The 25,567-nt window shown below is 37.4% G+C and overlaps 1 protein-coding gene across 2 annotated transcripts in view; it reads right to left on the reverse strand.

The window, feature by feature from the left end:
• pav (pavarotti) overlaps positions 1-25,567 on the reverse strand; it is a 277,353-nt gene that overhangs the window by 221,813 nt on the left and 29,973 nt on the right. For both annotated transcript variants that reach the window (XM_067145761.2, XM_067145760.2), the window contains exons 2-3: positions 6,599-7,165; positions 6,348-6,509 (exon numbers count right to left, since the gene is read on the reverse strand). In XM_067145761.2, the coding sequence (XP_067001862.2) occupies positions 6,348-6,509; positions 6,599-7,165 (729 nt within the window). The remainder of the gene's footprint in view (positions 1-6,347; positions 6,510-6,598; positions 7,166-25,567) is intronic.

A 25,567-nucleotide genomic window follows, 5' to 3' on the forward strand; every position in this document is an offset into this window, starting at 1 on the left:
ATGTTGTAGATATTTTCATAGGTGTTTGTAAATATTAAAGGAAAGTTCGAGTACCCATTCGACTAGCGGGTCGATCGATGTTTCGAGTGTGTTCCATTAGAGTGTTGTAAGAGCTCTTCCAGAAGTCGATCATTCTAGATGGTTGATCGAGTAGTATAAATATCGAGCTGTCAGTCAGTGAAGTGAGTTCTTAGTTCCCAGTTCTCAGTTCTTGGTTCTTGGGACTCAGGCAAGTGATGGACTGGGAGTGACTGTTGCGCTCCGAAGTGGAGTCTGAGTATTGGACTCAAGTGAGTGAGGTGGTGAATTCAAGAGAGAGTATGTTATAGTGCGCGCGTCAGTGTTGTTGATATCTGTACTTGTCAGAATCGACTTCAGGGTACTCCGCTATTGAGTGTTGTATATAGTGTCATTTGCTACTGTGTATAATTGTGTTGTGACATACAGTGTAAATAAAGTAATTTACACAAGGAAGTGAACGTGTTCCCGTGTGATATTTATTTACGGCAAATAAAATCGCAACGTAGAACGATATGCAAAGTTGCAGATAACGAATCCGCATATAACGGGATTTACCTGTACTTTACTTTCTTGCGTTCGAGTATAGCTGAGTGAGATTTCCTGAAGTTCTGGATGTCGCATCAAGTTTGTTGCAATGTGGCAGGTGTTCCTTATCCATTTTGCTTCCAGGGTCATGGCAAAGTGTGCATTTTTTCGATCTCAGGATGCTGATTCGTTTCAAATGAGCTGCAAGACAGTCGTGGCCAATGTTAATTCTGAAGAAGGCAACAGCTTCTCTTCTTGGTTTTACTTTATACTGATCCCATTTAGCATCAATATCCTCCCATAATTTGGTTTCTACTGTTTTCTTTGCCATTTCTTCATGTCTGTTTTTAATAATATTTTTCAAAATCCTTTTTGCTGACATGAAATCAGTCTGACTGGGAGGTTGTTGTAGTGTGGTACCTTTTTTGGCTAATTTGTCTGCCTCTTCAATACCTGTTATTCCAACGTGAGAAGGAATCCACTGAAATGAGATCTGTTTGTGGAGACTTTGGAGGGTTTTTATCATAGAATTTCTTTCAGTTCTTCATTTTGAGGCTTATTATTTGATGACACGGCTTGGATGACTGTTTATGAATCTGTAAGGATAAGGGATTTTTGGTAATTATTGTTTCTGCCTAATAACTGTTGTAGTGCTGGGAAATTGCTTTTATCTCTGCATCAAAATTGGTTTTGGCCTACTGGGAAGTGGAATGGGAAGAGAGATGAATGTATTCCTGCCCCAGTTGTTTTCCTTGTCCTGTGAGCCATCTGTATATTTATAGCTATTGATTAGACAGATATCTTTCTTCTATTGTATAGAGGGCCAGCTGTTTTAGATCATATGGTGAATGGTCTTTCTTGTAGGCCTCTTCTAGCAAAGTGAGATCTGCAGTCACTTGCATATATTCAATGGGGTTGACTGGCATACAGAGTGGTTCAAGTTTTATTTGCATATTACTCTTATTAATACATTCTTTGGTGAGACACAAAGGATCTTTTTGGGTTTTAAGATTGGAGCTAGTAACTGGTTTTTTGGCCCAGGTCATTTGGGGTTGTCTTTGTAAGCTGAGATACGCATTGCCTGTTTGTTGTTTCATCTCCTCTTCTATTGGTAAGTTGTGGGTATACAACTGTAAGGCGGTTACAGGCGTGGTTTTTATTGTGCCTGTTATGATTTGTAGGACATTATTCTGACACCTGTCAAGGCGATCGTTTGATTGGGGAGCAGTAGTAAGTAGTAAACTGCCATATTTTATAATAGGTTTGATGTAAGTGTTGTAGGTTCTGTCGAGTGTGTCTTGAGTGCTCCCCTAAGTAGCTTCTTCTAGTCTCTTCAGCAATTTCATCCATTTGTTTACTTTCTCTTCCAGATGTTGTACGTGTTTGGTTCAGTTCAGCTTCTTGTCCATGATGATACCTGCTTTCACTTTTTGGAAGTTCCTGATCACTGAATTTTAGACAAAGTAGGATTGTAATGTTTCATGGAGAAAAACTGATATACTATTTCAGTAGTATTGATTTCCATATTATTATTTTCAGTCCAGTTTTAAAGTTTTATAAGTGCCTGGTTCATTCTGTGTACAAAAAGCATTTGCTGATTTGGCCATCACTGTCTTGCAGCTGATCTGAAACAGATAAGGAACACCTGCCACATTGCAATAAACTTGATGCAACAGCCAGAACTTCAGGAAATCTCACTCAGCTACACTGGAACGCAAGAAAGCTGATGGACTAAAATCTGGGCTAGCCATAAGATATAACAACAACAACAACAACAACTGGTATCATGTGGGCATTCTTTTTTTTTTCTCCCCGAAGTACCAAAATTCTTAATACCCTTGCTAGAATACGTTATTTTCGAAATTTATTAAAGTACAGGCAAATACCGTTATATGCAGATTTGTTATCTGCAACTTTGCATATACGCGATTTTGGTTTTAAGTCTAGTGCTGCCATCTGTTAACAGTACGTGGAAGCTGTAATGCCCTAAGGCGGGTACAGGCATGGGTGCCTATTTCTGTAACGTACATTACGCACCATCGTTAAACACGCATCTGTCGTGTTTGTTATGACGTGAATTGTCAGTTCCGGTCTGTAGAGCTATGACGTTACACTTGCCAGGTTTCGTATTTAAAATGCCTGGTGAAAGGAAAGAAAGTGTGCCTATCGAAGGAAGGAAGGAAGCGTGTACGAAAGTCGTATTTGTTAGAAACAAAATTAGATGATTGTCGACGAGAGACCTCGCAAATGCACATAGCAAGAGAACTATACGACTATACCGCACTGAAGATCTTCAAATACATTTTATGGCAAAAGTTTCAGTTTTCTTATTCAAACAGTGTCACCTAACCTTAATTAATTGTACTATATGTCGGATGAAAACATATTTCAAGCGCCAGTAGAGAACTGATAACCTTCTCGATATAAATTTATGTGGGAATAGGCTTTCCAAAATTTAACCAGACATCAAAAAATATAAACTAACCTCTGAAATCAGTGATACACTCTGCCATATCTTGACGTGTATCACATTCTTAGTGAATTTCAGTGTATAGTATTAAAATTAAGCAATCGTTTACTTAGCCTTTATTTCTAACAAGTTGACAACTGCTATCGACCACGTTATTTACATATTTATTACGAAAAGATATTCTCTTTCATTTTGATTTTGCTTTATGGAACAGCAGTCGATGGGTATCATTAATCGACTGCAACATCGCCTTCGAATGTCGATGAGAGCTCGCTAGTGGACATAGCGAGGAAACTATACCAAAGATGATTGATCGCATGCAACATAATCGTTGGGGTGCATAAATATCGGCAACGGAAAAAAGTCATGCACGATCAAGCGCTCGTAATAACGGATGTGTCAGTACAGGGCTCTCATTATAACCAAAGGATAATACACAGTTTAATATAGGAATTTTGAAAGGACAGACAAAAACTGTCGTTATAGTGGGGTTCCCGCTATATGCCGTACTTGCTATAGCAGATTTCTACTGTACTTCCCTCCCTCTGCCCTCTCTACCAACGCCACAACTGTTGGCTGTTCAGTTATAAATATCGCTCTGAGCTTGCAATTATTATTGGGAGACTGTACATAGTGACAGAGTTTGGACGATGACAGTTAATTTACTTTTTCCATCACTTATCACAAACATTTCACCTGGCACGTTGTCTCCTCTCAAACTTGGTTTCTCAAGCTTTTTCACTCCCCTCCTTAGCAATTCGTGGGATGGTGTTTCTACAAATACAGACTGTCAGGCTGAATTTTGAACACAGTGATTTCGTCCTGTTTTTGAAATATTATTTAAAAAATTTAGTCTAAGGGGTCCGCAACTTCACTATCAGCATTTACTGTTTCGTTTCCGTCTGTATCTTTTATTTTATTTTATTCTTAGGTTTAGGAGATTTTTTGAATTCAATTATGTTTTATATCAACCTTTTTTACTCAATTTGTCTCGGCGAGTTATTTATTGCTCCATCTAGTGATGTAAATATTGTATATTGTTACTGTTTTTATTTCTGTCTGTCACTTTTCTTTTTTAATTTGTTCCTTCAGCAGATTGTGTAAGTCCAATCTACTAGCAGATTCATCCGTTGCCATATTTGCGCATGTGTATTCCGTTTCCCACGTATTTCCTCTGCAGAGTTGTCGCCATACATCATTCATTTATGGGATCTTCGAGCAGCAAGACCACTTCAATGAGAGGTAAGACACTGCATTTTCTGTTTATTAATTCTTCAAGAGAATTATGAGTGATTCTGCTTTTGAAATAAATAAATTGCAGTAGTGAAATTTATTTATTTCAAAAGCAGAATCTGCTAGTAGATTGGAGTAAATAGGAAAGAAGTTCTAATTGTCATTTATTCCTGCATCACATTTAAAGTAACTTGAAAGAACGTGCAGTAATCATTTTTGACTGCATCGTGATGCTTATGTTACCATTTTATTTATATTTTTTTCAGATGGCCGACAATGTGGTTCCTTCAACATCATGAGACCCACCCAATTAGCCAAAGTATTTCATTTTTGTTTGTCAAATTCTCTAATAGAAAAGTGTAAATATGAATATATTTATGTCTGTAACATACTTTATGCATCTGTTTGCTATCCGCGGTAAATAATGCACAGTAATCTACGAACGCGCATGGCGCGTGATCCGTCTGGTGACCAGTATTACTTCTCGATTTCAACCACTGTGTGGGTTACGCACCAGGCGCTTGAGTGGGATAAGCCCACGAGTTCGATAGAACTCCTCCTACCAACGCACAAAACTTCCATAATTACAACTTTTAAAGAGTTCCACACAAATATTTTGCTCAGGTTGGCAGGTATGTCAAGCTCTGCTAATACACAGCGAATGTGTTAACCCCCCTTTATTTCACTGAAGATGGCTCAAACAAGTCGAAACATGTTTGAATTTTATTGCTCCATCTAATGATTGCAATTATGTTTTGTATTGAATTAGGATACATTTAATTTTTTCCTTTGTAAAGTGAAAATTGTCAATACGAAATGATTCTAATATCTTGTAATGACAGTTAATTTAGACTGCGAGTGCCTTGACATGCTGTTAATGTATGGTGAGACGACAGAATGGTTGCTGTGCTATGCAAATTTATCAGGAAAATTTCCCTAACAGATGTGTGCCGAATCCAGCAATGACACTTTCAGTCAGTAGTACAGTGTATTAGTGATATCGGTTGTGTGACATTGCACAACGAACATAGTGCACCTGTACAGGCACAACCAAACCTAGATATGGAAGAAGATATCCTAGGAATGGTGGAAGATGTAGGGTGCAGTACTCGTATAATATAAGTCATCACAGTATCTGCCTGGACTGCGCACACTAGAAGAGATGAAGATTAGGTGTTCCTCTCAATGTTTCTTTCTATATATAACTTGATTTGCACTTATTTGTTCCTTTCCATAACTTATATTGACTCCTGGGTTCCTTTTCTCCTTTTGTGTTCGTTCTTTCTTTCTCTCTTATTGTTATATGTAACAATTGTCGGAGTGAGAATAGAAAGACACAACAAACACAACAGGACAATATAAGAAGGGGAAAGAAACAGACAAGTGCAAGTCAAATATAGAAAGGAACATAGTTTTTGTCTCTTCCACTTTCCTTTGTCTATCTGGATTTCTTCTTGTCCTACTCTTCCCACATCAAGCCTGAAGATCTGCCAAGGAGGGTGCTCAATATATAGAGGATGGTTGCCCAGTTTATACTTCCTCTTCAAACAATAATCACCATCATCGGCCCCTCAATCAGTGTTGAAGCATACCCTCCTCCTGATGAAGTTGGGAAGCAGCTCGCTAGGTGCTGAGGAGACATGGATGTAGAGGAAGAACTGGGATTGATGAGGAGAGAACCAACGTCTCTGTGAAGACACCAGACTGTCTTTGTCCTTTTGTGTTTTCTATTTCTCCCTCTTCCCACAATGACCTATCACTGAGCTTATCCTGTTGTGTGTTCCTCTCAAAGTTCCTTTCTTTCTATATATGACTTCATTTGCATTCGTTTGTCCCTTTCCATTACTGATATTGATTCCTGGGTGCCTCCTCACCTTTTGTGTTTGCTCTTTCTTTCTCACTTTTATGAAACATAGTACCTAATAGTGCTTGCACGAAGATAAATCTGAGCGACCCGGCAAGCATGAAAATGTCAGCCTGAGCTCAGCTTGTTTGCTGTGTTCAAGGTGTTTGAAGATTTCACTTTTAATCCATCAGAAACTATATTTCCAGCAATCTAACTATTAAAAACTAAATTTGGAAATCACAAAAATCTTACCTGCCACGAAAACCATCATCTTGGCTTTCCTCCAGAAGATCGTAAGTATTGTTATTGTAGATTTCAATGTAGGTTACAAAGACTGCATATGTGTTGTCTTCATCAATACCCTTTACAATTGTAGTATCAGGAGTCCTCATTATATCACTGTTAGAATCTTTTCTGCAACAAACCATTTTGAATATAATTACTGATATTTTATACCTATTCCTGCAGGATTCATTTATTAATAAATGAAATACCAAACTTACTTTTTTGGAGTCTTAGCATTTGTCCTGGCAACTGCATGCATATTAGCACATAGTTCATTCTGACGGTCTGCCATAGCATCAGTTTCACTTTGAACATCAAAACCATTCATCTTATCTGGTTTAAAAATAAACTTTTTTGCCTGATAGCCTGATATACTATTAAAAATGACATCCAAGCACCGTGGCATTATACCACCATCAGTTGGTTCACCAGTCATAGTATAGGTTTTACCACTTCCTGTGACTCCATAAGTGAAGAGAAGACTATTCTTCCCTTGAACAAGATTCTCAACCAAGGGTAAAGCAACAAAATCAAATACAGTTTTCTGTGAATCTTGGTCAGAAAAAACTTGTTGGAAAGTATACTGCATTTCTTTGTATACTCCATTTCTGTAATTGATAGCTGACTCAGGAGATATAAGCTGAACAGTTCTTTTTGACAAAACATTCAAACAAGAGACGTCATTATCATTTAGTAACGGTCTGATACGACAGTAGACTTTAACAGAATCCTTTTGAGCTGGTCTTGTCTTTGCAGGGGTTTTTTTATAGGGTGTTCTACACCTCCTGTAAGAAAGAAACAATAGGCATCAATGAATAGACAAAAAAAAATAATAAAATAAAAACAAAACAAAGTATGCAAACATACTAAAAAACTTTCTTCGGCTTACCCCAGTTACTTCTGGGGTTGCTGGAGAAACTCAGGCTCATTTGTTCAAATTGTATAATAATAATAATAATAATAATAATAATAATAATAATAATAATAATAATAATTAAAAAAACAGACTCTGGAAAAGCCATAGACACAGTCTTTCTGAGGATGTAGGAAGGCAGGTGAAAAGTGATTGTCTGCTAAACTCGATAGTGACTGGCAGTAGGCAAGGAGGCCTGTCATCATAATGCAAACTCTCCAACTCAATTGTGACTGGCAATAGGGAAGGGGGCCTGCCATTACAATGAAAATTCCCTAACTCAGTTTTCACATGAGAACAACATATGGTGACTCTCCAGTCGTTTAGGATAATGCTAAGAGCTATGCAATTTAACAAAATCTTACAGCGTGTACACTACTTCATCTAAATTTTGTTATACAGTACAAAGTAAAACTTTGTATAAAGCATGGGTACATCATCTAGTACAAGAATTAAGCAACCGCGCTTGATAGCTGCAGTCGCTTACGTGCGGCCAGTATCCAGTAATTGGGAGATAGTGGGTTCGAGCTCCACTGTCGGCAGCCCTGAAGATGGTTTTCCGTGGCTTCCCATTTTCACACCAGGCACATTCCTATCCCATCGTCACCATAACACCTATCTGTGCCGGTGTGACGAAAAAAGTTAAGCAAGCAACATACTACAGTATCGAGTAAAATTACTACTCTACAATTCTAACTGCATTTAAGCCTATCCAAATTGCAACAGGTTAATTGGAACAATCGAAATGATGTTAGAACTTAATTCCCAGAGAGATTTTTCCTCTAGGCCTACTTCACAAGGATTATACCCTAATAAAGCAAACAATACAAGTTATTATTTGTTACATGATCTTCAATGGTTTCAACCTTGATAGGTATTTTCTGTTTCCGTTTCCAGTCTGAAGTGCTGTAGTCAGTATTTTGCAGTATGATTATTAGAGCACCTCTCCGCAGTACTCATATGGAGTGAGGGCATATGACGCTGTTGATGGTGATTCGTTCGTCATATGGGGACGCTAAGCCTTGCACAGACTCTTGGTGCTATTTGACAGGAGTAGGCTATGTGCCGGCACTGGGTTTCACCCTCTCCCTTTCTATTATCATATACCACGTCATTCATTTCATCTCATTAACTCCTCTGTGAAAATTGGAAACCACGGAAAGCCATCTTCACGGCTGCCGACAGTGGGGCTCGAACCCACTATCTCCCGGATGCAAGCTCACAGCTGCGCGCCCCTAACCACCTGCCTACTCGCCCGGTTTTCCCATCAGTAGACAGAAAACCAAGATGAAAGTTCACTGAAGAACAGTTTGCTTCCAAGACATATCACCAAGATTTGTCATAACGGCTTGGAGAATGTTAAGCATCAGGAAGGATGCGATTGAGCGAGAGATAAAATGATCTGTTATATCATTATAGCGCAGTATCTTGCAGTGAACCTCCATGCCATGATAGCTGACAGAGTGTGTTTCTGTTGTTTTTTTTTTAATCATTTGTTTAATCTATTCAAGTTCCTTGCCAATCAGAGGCATTCAAAGTAAGACAGACTCACACATGGTACTATATTGTCCTCAAACTGAAGTGGAGTCAGTTGTATATGATTTGTATTTTGTTACCGCAAAAAGCAAAAAAAAGGAAAAAGGGTGAATGGGCACCACAAATCACACACAAAGAAGTGTAGCAGTTCTCAAATTAAATGGTATAGCGCCCGCCATTTTACAGCTTAATTTATTCATTTGAAATAAGTACATCACACTCCGACCCTCGAAAGTATGCGCCAAAATAGAAACATTCTTTTCTTGGAAATTATTAGTTACAAAGAAAATTCTTCTTATGTTTTCCTATACATTTTCTTTCACTACATGGGCTGCTTAAGAGATAGTGTAATAGTAGAGAACCCTTTTCTAGAATACTGTTAAAACTGCAAAGGAAATGCTTAGTAGCTTTTTCTAGGAAACAGAATTTTCAGTACACTTTCTGACTCCATTATTTAATAGGACTATTCATTTAGGAAGGGTATTCACTTTTAATAGTCCCAGACATACATTTTCCTTTGATCTGCTTTACATTTTATTTCCCTGCAGAGCTCCCATAAGATATACTGTAATAGTAAGTAGCCTATATGTTAACCAAAGGTTCCAGTTGTATACTTGCCAAATTTGAGCATGGTCCGTCAAGTAGTTTTTATGTGACAGAAACCAAACCAGAGAGACCAACGATAAAGCATGCATCAAAACATATAAAAACCATTAGAGATACAAACTTTCTGGGAAATCAAATTTCAGGTACACTTGGTGTGCTCCATCGTTCAATAGGTCTAACCGTTTAGGTAGTGTATTCAGTTTTAAGGGTCTCAAGATTACATTTTACTCTGACCTGCTTCACATTTCCCTTTGCTACATAGTCCACTTAAAAGATAATACGATAGCACGTAGCCTGTGTTTTAACCAGAGGTATCAGCTATAAACTTTCCAAATTTGAGCTCCATCGGTCAAGTAGCAAGCAGTTTTTGTGTGAAAAAACAGACAGGCAAATATACAAACTTTGAGATTTATTATTGCTGGCATTTTTTTCCTTAAATCACTATTCTTGTGGGAACCCTTTGATATTCCAGGATGATACACAGCCTATGTTACATGGAATGATATTATCTTTCAAATGGTGAAAGAAATTTCAAAATTGATTTGGTAGTTTCTGAGATTACCGATTATTAGGGACCTGAAAAAAAAATTGCATTTGCGATAAATGCAAATTTTTGAATCTCGTACTGAATCTAATCTTACAGTAATTCTAATGTGGAAATAATTTTTACGCATAAATAGAAGTGCGACAAAATAGCGAATTGTGACCCTAAATGCAAAATTAGTATGAATATGCGATTTTTGAGCGAATTCTGCGAAAATGTGCTATTTTACTGATGAAAACAACATAATTCGGCAAAATCACCAGAAATACTCAAAATACGAAGCATAAACCTTTCGACCGCTCTGAACGATGAAGAAAAGTAGCTAATCGATTGCTGCTTGCTGGCTTTAATAGATATTTACAACGGGAATAGCAAGGGGAATAAGATCTGTATCGATTATTATCAAAATGTAAGTCGAGTGTTATGGAAATAACGAGATAGACACAGCGTTGTTTTCCTATTGTTCAAAACTGAAACTAGTGAAGAGTAGAAAATCGAGCGATCGTTTAGGTTATGGGGCGCACAACAAAATCTGCACACGAAAAGGCTCAGCAATATGCAAAGGATGGTTTATATGCCACAGATTCAGCGAGAGTGTTTTGCAAGTATTGTAATTGCTGAGTTGGGTGGGAAAAAAAAAGACAGCATAGTGAAACATGTTAACCCAATGAGTGCTACGCCCGCCTATAGACGGGCTGACCCGGCCGGTCCACTAGTACTACGCCCGTCTATAGACGGTGCGTGAGAATTTTATTTTTTTGAGTTCCCGGTTCACTTTCGAGTGCAAATTTGATCTCTGATATGTTCTGCCATCTGTTGGGAATTATGTAAAACTAACTGATCAGAGATTATAGCTTCGGGAAGTTAAGTTACCGAGCTTTTTGTAGACGTCTGTGGAGTTCATCTGTAATGTAAACCAACATGGCGGAACAATAATTTAGTTGCTCTTGCAGTGATATTATTTTGGATCATAGAATCATTCAGTTGTTAACCACAGCGGAAAGTGATGATGGAGATGATCATTTTAAGGAATTGGTAAGCGATTTTGAAAGTGAGAGTGAAAGTGAGAAAATATTGTATGTGAGAGAGAAACTGAGCCGCCTCCTAGGCGAAAGAAGAAGAACACGGTGAGTACAAAAGCAATTTTATCACTAATTTCATGGCGGATGGATTACTTTTCTTCACCAGAGTTTCAGGTAACTGTGGCAGGTTCTGAGGGCCAAGTAATGTTTGATGACAACCCGAAAATCATTGATTTTTTTTAGAAACTTTTGTGCCAGTGGAGTTGGTGCAGATAGTTGAATAAATCGGCATTACAAACAACCAGTAGAAAACATTTAACTATTACCACATTCCAGGTTTGGAAAGTATTTGAAAATATCAACTTATATACTTCTAAGAAGTTACATGTAGCAGTTGCCTAGAGATTTTAGTAAATTATATTATTTTGGGCTCTTTAATTTGTATAAAGATAATCCACGCATGGGCACATAAGTGTAATTTTGTTTTCTCCGAAAATAATATTAAACATAAGTGTGGGATTTTCCATTTACATTTAGATTTATAAACAACCAACAATTATGAACATTTTAAGCTAATCACCGCACTGATATGTTAAAAATTGAGGCTTCTACACATTTTTTTACATACGAATGAAAAAACTCAGCACTGAGGTACCAGACAGTCAACTGGTAACTCAACACTTAAAAGGTTAAATCTGAAAACCACGTGGGTAAGCGACGCGATAACGGAAGTTCAACCCCTGCTGCTAGTACGTCTCAAAGAAAGCAATCTTCTGTGCTTGCACAGTTAGATAGTTGTAAACGACGAAAAATTTCCAGAAATAACTTCTCGAAATGCACAGCTGAAGTATTTGCCAAAGCAAATATACCTCTGATAAAGCTGGAAAGCAAAGACCTAAGAGCCTGGATTACTGAGTTTTCAAATGAAGAGCTGCCATGTGTAAGAACTCTACATAAAGTATATTTGCCGGGTAAGTTTTGATTTCATTGATCAGGTACGGTTTAGGTATTACGACATCGACACCATGAGCAAAATTGAAGGACACCGAATTTGAGTGTGATTTCCATATCAAACTATCTTACCCGTACCCGACTGATCCAGTAATTTTAAATTATTTTGTTATAATTTGAGGTCTTTCTTCCTTTCAAGAAGTTGCATCTGACCACCAGAAAAGAACAGCAGAGGCTCTAGTGGGGAAGAACATCAACATACCCTGCGATGAAACTACAAATAGAATGGGCCATTGTCTTTTTATCATCATATTACAAGTCCCAGCCGGATAGAAAAGAGAGCTGCACGTTGTTTCTGTGAACTATCTTGATCCAGGAAATGCTACAAACTGCTCTCATGCTATTTTAGAAGTTCTGCGCAGTTATAGTGTACCATATGATGCAGTTAAAAGTGTTTGTTAGTGACAGTGCCCCATACATGACCCGGTGTTATGAAACATTGTGTGGTCATAGGGGATCATTTAATGCATGTACAGTGTTGGGCACATAAGATCAGCTTGGTTGGCAATAGTTGGGTCGCAGTGATGACAGATTTAAATCTTGTGGTTGCGATGGTAAAGTCTGCATTTTTGAACACAAGAAAGCGAAAATATAATTATTTACAATTTTTAACATCAAAATAGGGTGCTACAAATGAAGCAAAGCTTTTTCCTGCAACTGTCATAACCCGATGGAATGGCTGGTTTCAGGCTGTCTTCTATTTGAGTGCTTACTGATGTTACATTTTTCAAGACGTCTGACATGGAAGACATCAACAACTGTTGAATTAAGTACCTGACTGATCTGAGTGACCGAGAAGTGAATAGGTTTCACTCCCACATGGTTTTTGTCACAGATCATGCAACTGGATTGGTTGACCTCCTTACTGAACTTGAAGGGTCTCTGTATCCTACCTCTCATCTCCTTTACCCCAAACTGCATAACCTTGATGCCAGTTTTACCTTCATATGTGAGGGGAATGTTCCTGCAGCAACTAATGATGCTTTGATTAAGCTCACTCCTCTACAGCAGGCTTCATGTAGAGACACATTTGTCAAAGTTGCTCATTCTTCACAGTGCAAGCTAGCCACATTGAAAGCTAAGGACCCCCAACCATAAGCATTTTGTATCAATTTCTCAAGCTTTGTATCCAAAAAATATAATTTTGAATAACAATGATAAATTAGATGAGCTTGAGAAATTGTTAGGAGTAACAGATCTCTCATGAAACAATATCTGTGGTCTGGTTACTGAGCTTGAGAAATTGTTTGGAGTAACAGATCTCTCATGAAACAATATCTGTGGTCTGGTTACTGTTCTCTGAAACAAGCAATTCAAACCCAGATGAAAGAAGTGAAAAATGTGATGTCATGCTTGGATTAACTGGAGTTCAGACAGAGTTCAGCACATTTGCTAAATACTGCCTTGAGTTGTTGTGGACCCCAACGAACAATGTAGATAGTGAGCGCGTGTTGTCTCATTACAACACAGTGGTTACAGACAGACGGTTCAATTTGAAAAAAAAAAAAAAAAGAGCAATACCGAAGTACTGACAATGCTTTCGTCTGAACAATGAATTTGTATCATGTGTGAACCAAGGACAATAATTGCACTTCATAAACTTGGAATCGTTAAAAATTAATAATACCATGCGATTATTTTAACTTTACACAAGTATGAAGGATGAGTTTTCCACCAAATCAATACTTTATTTTACAAAATGTTTAGAATTATTTACATTCAAACATGCTGGCATACTGCATAGACATTTGAACTTGACACTAAAACCTCAGTAACCCTTTATTCTCTAAGAACTATACCCTATTTTTAACCTCAGCTATGCAATTTTTGGAATATGTGGCATTCATGGGAATCCAGCACACCAAAGCCCAACCATATGTATATATCTTTTTTGACGTAATGTTGGCAACAGCATAGATATTTGAATGAGACTCCAAGTCAAAGCCCTATAACTGTACCATATATATATATATATATATATATCTCAATATTAGTATTATGGAATAAGGCAGCCTTGTTTAATTAGTTTTTAGTAAGTTTTATTATGTACAATTGCTATTAAGCAGGTTCACCAACAGCTGATGATGACCTATTTACAGGTCAAAACTGGTACTGTTTTAATGTAAATAATTCTAAACATTTTGTAAAATAAAGTATTGATTAGGTGGAAAACTCATCCTTCATACTTGTGTGCTTAAATTATCAATACGGACAATGAAGCCGATAAGTTATAGTATTTTAACTTTGTAAATAGATGCTAATTTTGGAAAAATAGATGCTAATTTTTCATATTAACAAACTCACAGTCTCTCTTTATATGTATATTAAAGATAATCCTTGTGTAATCAAAGATATTTCAACATTTGATAGCAATTTTCATTTCTATTTGTGTGTAGCAGAAATAATAATAATAATCTATGTATTTACGTATTTAGTTTGACTACACAATTTTATAGTTAGCCTATTATTTCTATTATTTTATAATTAGGATACACCTGAATAGAATACAGTGTAGCTTTCGTGCCAAACTGGAATTGTGGAGATTTTTTCACAACTCTTATGAAGGGAGGAATCCCCCTTCATCATATTCAATGTGAGTGGTATAACAAAAATGACAATTTTTCTGAACACCGTTCAAATAATTGTCTACTTGTCATGAATACTGCAAACTGGCGAGTCTCTTGACAGTACCTGCTGTAGCGTCGCATGGTTCTTTGCGGTATGAAGAAGCAAAGAAATACCATTCTGCTTATAATGAAATCTGAATGATGGAAACAAAGGTTAATATTTTTGTTTTGTATTGTGCTGCAGACCAGCTGGAAAAGTAATAAATATGATTAGCTCTTTAAAATTACAAGACAAACTTTGTTGTTGCTATTTTGCTTAACGTCGCACCAACACAGATAGGTCTTATGGAGACAATGGGACAGGAAAGGCCTAGAAATGGGAAGGACGCGACCGTGGCCTTAAGGTCAGCCCCAGCATTTGCCTGGTGTGAAAATGGGAAACCACAGAAAACCATAGAAGATAAACTTTATTAAATGGCCTTGGTACAGATGCACGCTGACAGTATCATGCCAAATGCATTCTAATACAGTCGAACCTGCCCTAATGGACACCCTTATTCAGCGGACGCTTCCCTATACGGACAATTTGCCTAGGAATAGATTTTATTTTACATAAGACTAGTGTTAAATTGGCCTCGTTTAAGCGGACACCTCGAACTCCGGACAGCGGGCATCGCCATTTGTCCTGCCCACTTGACTTAAGCAGACACTTTACACGTTGCAGGACAATTTATTACGCCGAACCACATGTCATCCTTTCTTTTAAAACCATTCTTCAAACATAAAGAAATCCCTTTTGAATGTTTGTACTATTTCAAGTGCAAGGGGGTGAGAAGGTACATCGGAATGCAGCTCTACCTAGTGGTGTATAGGCCTATTGCAGAGACTATCCTCATTTTTTCTGTATTGAAAGTCTGTTAAAAGGTGAACAATAAAACTTATACATTAAAAGCAATTATAAAATTAGGATCTCATCTTTATTTTATTGCTTAATTGTTAAAACAGGACATGTTTCGTTCATATTTTGAACATCGTAAGATATAAATACTCTTACAAGGTTAAATTGGTAACATTGTTCTAGAACTTACACTTATAATTTGCCATTAACAAACTTATCCATAATAAACTTAAAAAAAAAACTCTTAAATATAAAGTGTTTATATATTACGTCGCCTCATTGAAAATAATATGACTATTTAACATAAAGAACTAAATGAACTGGATTAAAGCCACTATATACACATTTATTTAGTAATAAAGCCAAGCTTTCAGCCAAATTGCATTGGCCTTCATCAGGGCATGTGAAGTTTTGCCTCCGACAGTGAGCAAAGAAATTCTGTGAAGGAACGTGGAAGTCATGCCCATACTATCCACAGCCTACCCCACTAACTGGACTCACGGATCGTGGGGCTGTGCTGTGGTGGTTGGGAGGGAAGTTACTGATTCACCACCCTCTGTCGACAATTTGAGTGCGTCCCGCTGTGCCATGGTGATGTTATGCATGTATTTCTGCAGTACAGGTCTCCATGTATTTGATAACTTGAAGCTGTCTTCCCTGTTGATGTTATTTGGGCGCAGCTCTATCTCTATGGCTTCCCTCACAAGACGAGCATAGAAGTCTTTTACAGGCGCGATGACCTTCGCCTGGTCAAAGAGGATTTCATGGTCTGTACTGTAGAAATGTTCTGCTATGGCAGACTGGCTTATAGCATTCTCTGTGGAGGATGAAAGAGCGACATTATTTACCAACCTGATGTGCTCTTTCACCCTGGTGCTAACAAGCCTTTTGTCATGCCAACATATGAACAACCACAACCACATGGAATTTCATATACGCCTGGAGATTCAAGAAATGCTGCCAGAGGCTGTAGACTCAGAAGTTACTTGGGGATTTTCTTACCTTCTTGGATCATTCTATCCATAACTCGGATTGTCGCTGATAAGGTCGAGTTCAGGTAGTCAACTTGAGAAGGAAAAGACAGTACAGGAGCTAACTAGTGAGACAGAAATACAGTAGCATTTCAGTTGTCTGTTAAACATGAGTAACAAGAGACGATCATGTTTAGATCTCGAGGCAAGAAGAAATGTGATTATAGAAAGTGACAAGGGACTTTCAGTGAGAAAGCTTGCCAAAAAATTCAACTGCGGGAAAACTCAAATAAACACTATTGTGAAGAATAGAACTAAAATTTAAAGGGGTGGGAGGAAAATAGGAATCGAGGAGTAAAAAGAAAGCGGGAGTCAGTTTTTTTAGAAGTGAACGTTGCAGTATATGAGTGGTTCAAGTATGCTCGAGTGAAGAAACTGTGTGCAAGTGGACCAATGTTACGAGAAAAAGCTCAAGAAATAATCTGAAAGTTGAGAATTTTGTAGCTAGCAATGGTTGGTTGAATTGTTTCAGAAAACGTCATAACGTTAGTTTCAAAACTGTCTGTGGAGAAGGTCTGCGACTGAAGTAGCAGATGGGAAAAATTGGTTACCAGACATTTTGAACAGTTACGAACTGCAAGACATTTTGAATGTTAATGAAACTAGTCTGTTCCTTAGGGCGATCCCAAAAAAAGTCACTAACTTTGTCGAATAAAAGTTGCAAGGGTGGGAAAATGTCAAAAGAAAGAATCACCATCATGTTTTGTTGTAATGCACTCGGTAAAAAGGAAAATCCTCTAATAAACGGTAAATTCTTGAGACCCAGCCAGGTGCTTGAAAACATGAACTTGGTGTCGAATGGCATGCAAATAAAAAGGCATGGATGACATCAGCAAAGAACTGGCTCCTAGCTTTGGATTCCAAAATGAAGGCCAGAAACCGTAACGTGATTTTATTGCTCGATAATGCTACGTGTCATCCAGAAAGACGGCTTTCAAATGTAAAACTCTTGTTCCTTCCACCCAATACCACTTCTCATCTTCAGCCATTGGATCAAGGAATCATTCAAGCATTCAAATTAGACTGTCGTAAGAGGGTTTTACAGTCATTAGTGGCACACATGGATGAAGCAGACTCAGCTTCCGATTTCATGAAGAAGATCAATGTTGACGATGAAGTTTCGTGAACAAAGGCAGCGTGGAATGCAGTCAGCGAAACCACAATCAGGAAATGCTTTGCAAAATACAGCATCGCTAATTCTACAGTTGAAGAACAAGCAGGGGTCATCATCATCATCATTTCCCTTTATCCAGCTGTAGCCGGGTAGGGGCAAATATGGTTCCTCTCCACTTTCTTCGGTCTTTCCACCACTCCTCCTCCAACACTGTCCCAGTCCAGGTTTCTTTCTATAATGCTGCGTTGGATGGTATCCTTCCATCTCAATTGTGGTCGTCCACGGCCTCTCCTTCCTTGGATTTGCATTTCCATCACCTTTTTTGGCATTCTTCCGTCACTCAATCGCTTCATGTGCCCAAACCATCTTAGTCGGCTCTTCTCTATTCTATCATTCATTTTTTCCACTCCAATTTCTTCCCGGATTTTCTCATTCCTTATTTTGTCTCGTCTACTCTTCTGTATCATACTCCTCAAGAATTTCATTTCGGCTGCCTGTATTTGACTCTCATCCTTCTTTGTCATTGTCCAAGTTTCTGCTCCGTAAGTTGTTATGGGTACGTAATACATCTTGTACATAACTTAGTATCCTTTGCTTCCATTGGCACATCTTTGTCCCATAACATATTTCTTACACTATGATAGAAACAACTTCCGGCTTGAATCCTTTTACTAATCTCAGCATCCAGTCGAGCATTCCCCATTAATTCACTCCCCAGGTATTTAAACGTTTCCACTACTTCCAGGGGCTTGTCTGCAAGTCTAATCTGACCTTTCCCTTCTTTCTCCCCTCTAGTCATAACAAGAGTTTTACTCTTTTCTAAACTTATTTTCAATCCACATTCTTCAATCTTCCCATTCACCACATTCAACTGTTCTTGAACCTTCCTGTCGTCTTCTCCCCAAATCACAATATCATCTGCAAATAACATCATGTTCATTTCTCTTCCTCCATATGCTGCTTTTGCTGTTCTCATGATGTCATCCATTAATATTGTAAACAGGATTGGTGATGGAACACTTCCCTGTCTCAGCCCACTAGTTATTTTGAACCAACTTGTCCTGCCAACTTGTGTTTGCACGCAGCTACAACATTCCTTATACAATGCCATGATCATTTTTATTAATCCCTGTCCAATTCCTTTTTGCACCAGACTGTCCCGAACTTTCGTCCTAGGGACACTGTCATATGCCTCTTCAATATCAATGAATGTCATCACCATATCATTCCCGTACTCCCAATGCTTTTCCATGAAAATGGGTTCTATTGTTGACCATCCACTTCTGAAACCAAACTGATTTTCCTGTATCTGCTTCTCAACCCTCAATCTTATTCTACTTTCCAGTATCCTTTCCATTATCTTAGCAACATGGGTAGGGGGAGAGGGGTAGAGGTTAAAAATAAATATGATGAACTTCAGACTTAAGCAACGACAGCTGGATTGATGTATGATATTGAAGCTGACGAAGAGAATATTCCTTGCTGTGACAATCTCGAGGGCGACTGGCAGTCCCGACTCCAGGACGCACTTTACGGTAAGCTTTCTGTGTTATCAAATTACACAGTTTAGTGTGTTGCACGTATCGTAAGGTCCATGTTTGTTTGCACCTCAACTCCTCAATCATTTTCTTCTTGTAATAGACAGCTTTTAATTCTTTTAAGCTAAATTTTCAGCTTTAATTTAATTCATTGCACTTTGTAAATATTTCTAGGTATCCATAGCAGCCTTCATTAGTCGTACAAAAGGACCATTTTGAATAAAACTTATCGTTTTACAGAGCCCGAATCAGGAACGAAAAGTGACGACGGTGAGGCGGAAGAAGAACAAGAAGTTCTGTCAATGAAGTGGGGACTAAATATGCTTAAACAGATAAAGAATTTGTGTGTCACGCTGGACCGCAAGTACAGCGAGAACACTATGGAACCATTTAACATACTTTATTCCGTTTTCAAGAATATCGCAGTTAAGAAAACGTGTGCTAAATTTACACAGACGAAGCTTCACGATTACTTCACGAAGCCGTAATGTTTGTTAATGATGTAAAATCACTTATAATAACTCTGTATGAAATACTAACACAGAAATGACTTAGAATTAAAAAAATAAAGATATGTATGCTTATATTTAAGATGGATGTTCTTTATTAAATGTTGAACATTAATTTCAACATTTAATTTAATTAATTTTCAACATTTAATGTTCAACATTTAATAACTGATTTTCAATACGGTCAAAATGAAAATAACCACTTGTAATGGATGTTCTTTGCCGTTAAAATGTTTGATTATATTTACAAACCTGTTTTAGTGGACACCTCTCATAACAGACATTCTTCCTCGGAACAGATAGTGTCCACAGAAGGGAGGTTCGACTGTACCATAACAAAGGAAATATGATTTATTGCATGGGACTCAGAATTTCTGCAATAAGCTACAAAGGGGTGAATTGTTGCTTATGCACTGTTCCAATGAAAACCCTGCACATCCTGAAGAACAAATGCATCATTTTCTGCAAAACAATATATTCGTCAAATAAGCTTACTTTTCAGTTAAAAAATGAGACTGTGATAGTTTCTTCCTACACTTACCACATATTAAATGCTCACACAATATTTCATGTCATTTCTTGAGTACCAATGTTATATTCTGGGAAGTAATAGAGAACTATTTTTTCGGAATTTTCTGAGATAACGTGTTGAGTAATTCAAGGTCAAAGGTTAAATCATATGACCTTAAAAGCTAAACATTTTCAAATATAGCTGCCATTTGAAAGGCACTCCTACCAGCTTTTGATTGATACAACTTTCAACTCAGTGAAATAATTAGCACAAAACTTACATTCATTAACCCTTTGAGTGCCAGCTGAAATTGCTTAGTACAGGGCTAAAAGTGCCAGGCCCATTTTCCTAAATATGCAGAGGTTTAGATAAGTGTTCATAATTTTTTAACTACTGAAGTTAGTCACATGAATCCTTTTTTTGGAAGGTGCGTTTCTGTCAATTATTAACTATTCTTTGTTTTCAATGAAACGAAACTGTGTATGGCTTTTAGTACTGGGAGTGTCCGAGGACATGTTCGGCTTGCCAGGTGCAGGTCTTTTGATTTGATTCCCGTAGGCGACCTGCGCGTCGTGATGAGGATGAAATGATGATGAAGACACACACACACACACACACACACACACACACACACACACACACACACCTAGTCCCCGTGCCAGAGAAATTAATCATTTAAGGTTAAAATTCCTGACCCTGCCGGGAATCGAACCCGGGACCCCTGTGAAATGCAACATTTCATCCATCTGACTGTTCTTTTAGAATCAGCAAATAAATGAGCAAAGAACTACACTGCAAGAAAAAACACTATGAAAAAAAAGACAACTTACTAACTACAAGAAGAGAATGAAACAAACAATATCACATTTAGACATTCACATTACAGAAAAGATTTCAAAATTCACATTTATGCCCTGTGATGCAGGCTGAATGCAATCCTTTTTTGGCAACGTACACACACAGTAACAATCCTTTCCTCGGTTTTGTCATTGGAGCACACTTTACACAGCCTTGTTTGCCTGTTCGGAAGTTTTATGACACCAAAAGACAATGAAGGGCTTGCACTTGTTGAACGAGAAGCATTTGCAGAGTTACTTTCCCTATGTACATCAAACCACTCATTTGCAAATTCCTCAATTACAGAAATGTTAAAAGATAATCGTGACATTCTCTTAACACCTATGGTATGATTATGTTTGTACAAAATGTAAGAATTTAGTAACATTCTTGCCATTACATTGAAAGTTACTTTTTCCAATATTTTAGAGTTCTTCTTTCATCGAAGTAATTATACAGCATCTGGTCTGATGAATCAATGCTCCCCATATACTTATTACTGTATAGTTCAACACGTCTGGTTTCATCACTACCCGACTATTTCTTCTCAACGGAGTTTCAGAAATTGCAGCTGAGGAAGCGGTAGAAAGGAGGAGAACATTCTTTTTCTGTGTTTTCTTTTCTCTAAAGCCACAGAGAAGCAGAAAGCCCTTCCAAAAGAAACGAATGTCCCCAACATTGAATTTCTGTAGAATCTGAAGAGGTAGAGATTTTCTGTTTCGGTTGTGGGTTCGGATCCCACTGGTGTCCGGCTGGCCATTTTTGTTCTGTACTTAACATCTCTTCAACGCATACTACATGTACGTAACACGACCTAATACGTTGAAAGTCTGTTTCGATTTTCTGTTTCGTCTGATTGTGCCAGTTATGTACGTTCCAAGTGAGTATAAATTCTCAGCTAGCGGAATGGATATCAAGAAATCATCACAGAAAACATGGCACCATTTATTTAAGTAGTTGCCTGTAGAGAAAATATTTTTTTACAACAGGGAAAGCAAGACCATCTTTTCTAATTTTTTCTTTGTCTTCTACACTTTTTGTCCAACAATATGGATATAAAGCAAGACAGTAACCCACAACAGAATCTCATACCGTCCAGGATTTGTTTCCCCATCGGTGATGATGTTTATTTGGGAGATATTGTAATAACTGGGTATGTAATTTAGTTCCAATCAAAGACTCATTGATACTAAGCTGCTGAAGCAGAGTGTAAAAGTGCCTGAAGGTCAGATTTGCATGGTCTACTATGGGCTGAAATTTTGCACATGAATCATATGAAGGGTCACCAGGTGGATAAAGTTTAGAATTACCTACCATGTGAAAAACTGGAGAATTAGTTGAAATCTATAGCGAGAAAACATTTGTCGGAACCATGGTGTTAGCATGGAACCTTTTACTGACCAGTAGCTAAATATGGATGGTGCCTTCATCTCCGGCAATGTTACTGGTTTCCACAGTTTTGTTCTGGATTTCGGAGTAAGATTGGGATGGGAAATGAGGAACTGTTGAGCATAGCAGTTTGTTTCTGTCACAAGAATATTGAAAAATGAAGTGGTAAGAAACAAGGAAAAATATGACAATGGCTCTGAATCTGGTGGGGGACAATGCTCAGGACCCTGTACTTCCATGAAAGGTGTTGTAAACTGAGTTGGATTATCCTCACCTACCTTTATTTCCTTCCAGTCATCAATGCTTTCATCATCACTATCACTGATATTATGACCATTTGCACTATTATCATTTTCCCGATATGTTTCTGAGTCACTACCACGTTCATGACCATTTTGTAAACTGACATTGTAATTCACTATTTCATGTCTCTTATTTAATCACACTGATTTAACATCTTGGATAATGTAAATGTCTGCATGCTTATGCCTATTTCCCACATTTTGGCTGAAGATGATGCGAAACAGCGTCGAAACTAGTTCCAAGTGTAAATATATGTTGTAAATAAACTTATAACATTTATTTGTATTGAAAAGGTGGACCCTTTTAAGTTTCCTATCTTACGTTCTCAGTTCAATACGGACAAAAAATGAAATTCTTAGATTTAAATGTTGAGTTACGCTGGATTTCTATGTAAGAGTTTCTGCATGTGTGATTTAAGGCGTGTTAGTATCATCTGGCATATTGTCGAATCCCAGTTTCCGCGAATTTGAGATCTCGCACATTTAATAATAATAATAATAATAATAATAATAATAATAATAATAATAATAATAATAATAATAATAATAAATTATCATCTCGGGTTAAATAACTGAATAAGGATCATGAATTTAAATATTGCTTGATCTTGTGTGTATGATGTTAATGTGTGCTCAATTAGGATGAATATGAGCCTAGAATATGGCAGATTCTCGTCGGATCATTTATTATATTTTATTGACTTGAGGATGGATTATTTGCTGTGTGTTAGTGATTTGTGAATCCATTTATTGAGTCTTATTTTGGAGAATACATGTTGTTGAACGTAATTTCTTCAAGTGGAGCACGTGTCACCTGACAGACGTGGAGTTGAGTAATAATAATGTCGTGACTCATGAACCATGAAGGCGACTGCTTAGATTTGACCTGTTCTATATGCGTTTCTGTAGTCGACATTTTCTTCAGACATCAACCGTCGATATTTATCATGGACAACGTTGTTAATTTCATCTTCTTTAATTAAGTGATTATCCAGATTTCATCACATTCCTGAGGGACATAAAATATATTTTTTTCTTTGCCCGATACCGTCGAGAGATTTCAAATATTTAGGATTAAAAATCAAAGATTAATATTCAAAGGCTAGAATTCGTTGTAAATAGTGTAAATAATTCTCGTGTGACTTAGTGTGAATGCTGTGTGTGTGATTGATATTATTTCAGTGCATTGTGATATTTTCTTTGACCATGATTTTGACCAGGCCACGCGTTCGTTACGTTGAGTCCTGATTGTCAGCGTCGTTGTTTGTGTTGGCATAACTTTTTGAAATTTAAACCTTTAGTGCATTTTATTTGGTATTTAAGTAAAGAAAGGTTCAGAGTGTCACACAGTAATGAATAAGGAAGGATCATTTCCGTGGACTCTGTTCACCATTTAATTTTGTAAAGCCTACGACGTTAAAATGTTCCTTACAAGTGTCAAATACCAAAGATTGATTTTACGTTTGTCAGATGAAATATTAGAGGAAGATTAAGAGGAATAATTATTGTACAGGCACATTGGTGCAAAATTTAAGTCCCATGGAGACATTTTAAAATAATATTTTGATAAGATTTTGGTTTCATTAATTTTCAATTTAATTGAGGTAATTTAATTAAAGAAGGAAGGATTTACTTGAGATAAATGTTGAAATAAATAAATCTGGTAAATTGACGTTCAAGATAAATAGGAATCAGACAATTTTCACTTTCTTTTAACTTATAAAGAATATCATCATCATTAAGAGGAGGTCCTCCCACAGAATGTTTATTTTTGTTATTATTTTGTTGAGCCAAAAGTAGGCTAATAAACGTGTGTATATTTCCAGAAATATGTCGAGAAGAATAGTGGAGATTATGTGCAGTTAAAAGGAACTGGCGGAGAAGAAAATAACTTTCTCATCAAGATTGTTAATTAAATTTGTTATTGTTAAATGTGTTAGTTTATAATACAAGTCAGAATCTGTTGTTTTATATTTTTGTGTTATCGTTGCTAGTCCTTGTCTCTTTCCATGCCTTCGAAAATAAGTAAAGCCAGACAACGAACGGTCCACCCTCGGGACTCTCGTTCTCCGGCTGAGCTATGCCCGGTAAGAAGGGGGCAGGTTATTGTTGCAAAACCGGAACCGTGGTTAAATTCGATCATGTTGGATTTGAATATTCCTTTAGAAAGAAGCATGGTTGGTCGGTAATGTTTAATAGGTTAAAGCATGGATGTTGGAAACATATTCTTGGTATTGTTCATTGGAGCTCATCTGATTAAATTTTGAATTTTGTGCCATTCTTGTCGATTAACGTTCCCATTGGTGCATTGTTCAACCTTGGGAGAAATTATGAGATCTCTGTAACTGAATAAGAGAGAAAAGGAATTTAGGATGTGAATATAGAGCCCAATTAATCATAATTGTAAAGTAAAAGGGTTTGTCGCATGAAAGTGGACGAACTTACGTATCTTGTCGATGTTAGCTGGAACCGCCTGTTCCAGTTGCGTCTGAACGACTAACCTTACTACTCCTAGTGAAGTGTTGATGCAGTAATGGAGGGGTTGAGTGAGTTTCAATTTGTGCGTTTGTGTTTTTGCTTGAGAGGCGTTACTCAAATTGGATTGGGCGGGGCCAGCATTAGGCGTGGCAACTGGAGTGCATGCGTGCTGTGATTTAAACAAACTGGGGACTTTATTCTGATTTACGTCGTGGATTAAACTCGGAGTTGCCTCATATAATGGATTTTTGTTGTCAATAACGTTAATATTATTATAAGTTTGTTCCAAATAAATGTACAAGTTTTCCGTCTTGTAACATACCACTCAGTCGAGCAGGTCGTCTCTTTTCTCCCAGTTCTTCCCAGCCCAAACCTTGCAAC

Source organism: Anabrus simplex, chromosome 4 (genome assembly GCF_040414725.1).
Source record: "Anabrus simplex isolate iqAnaSimp1 chromosome 4, ASM4041472v1, whole genome shotgun sequence".
Taxonomy (NCBI): domain Eukaryota; kingdom Metazoa; phylum Arthropoda; class Insecta; order Orthoptera; family Tettigoniidae; genus Anabrus; species Anabrus simplex.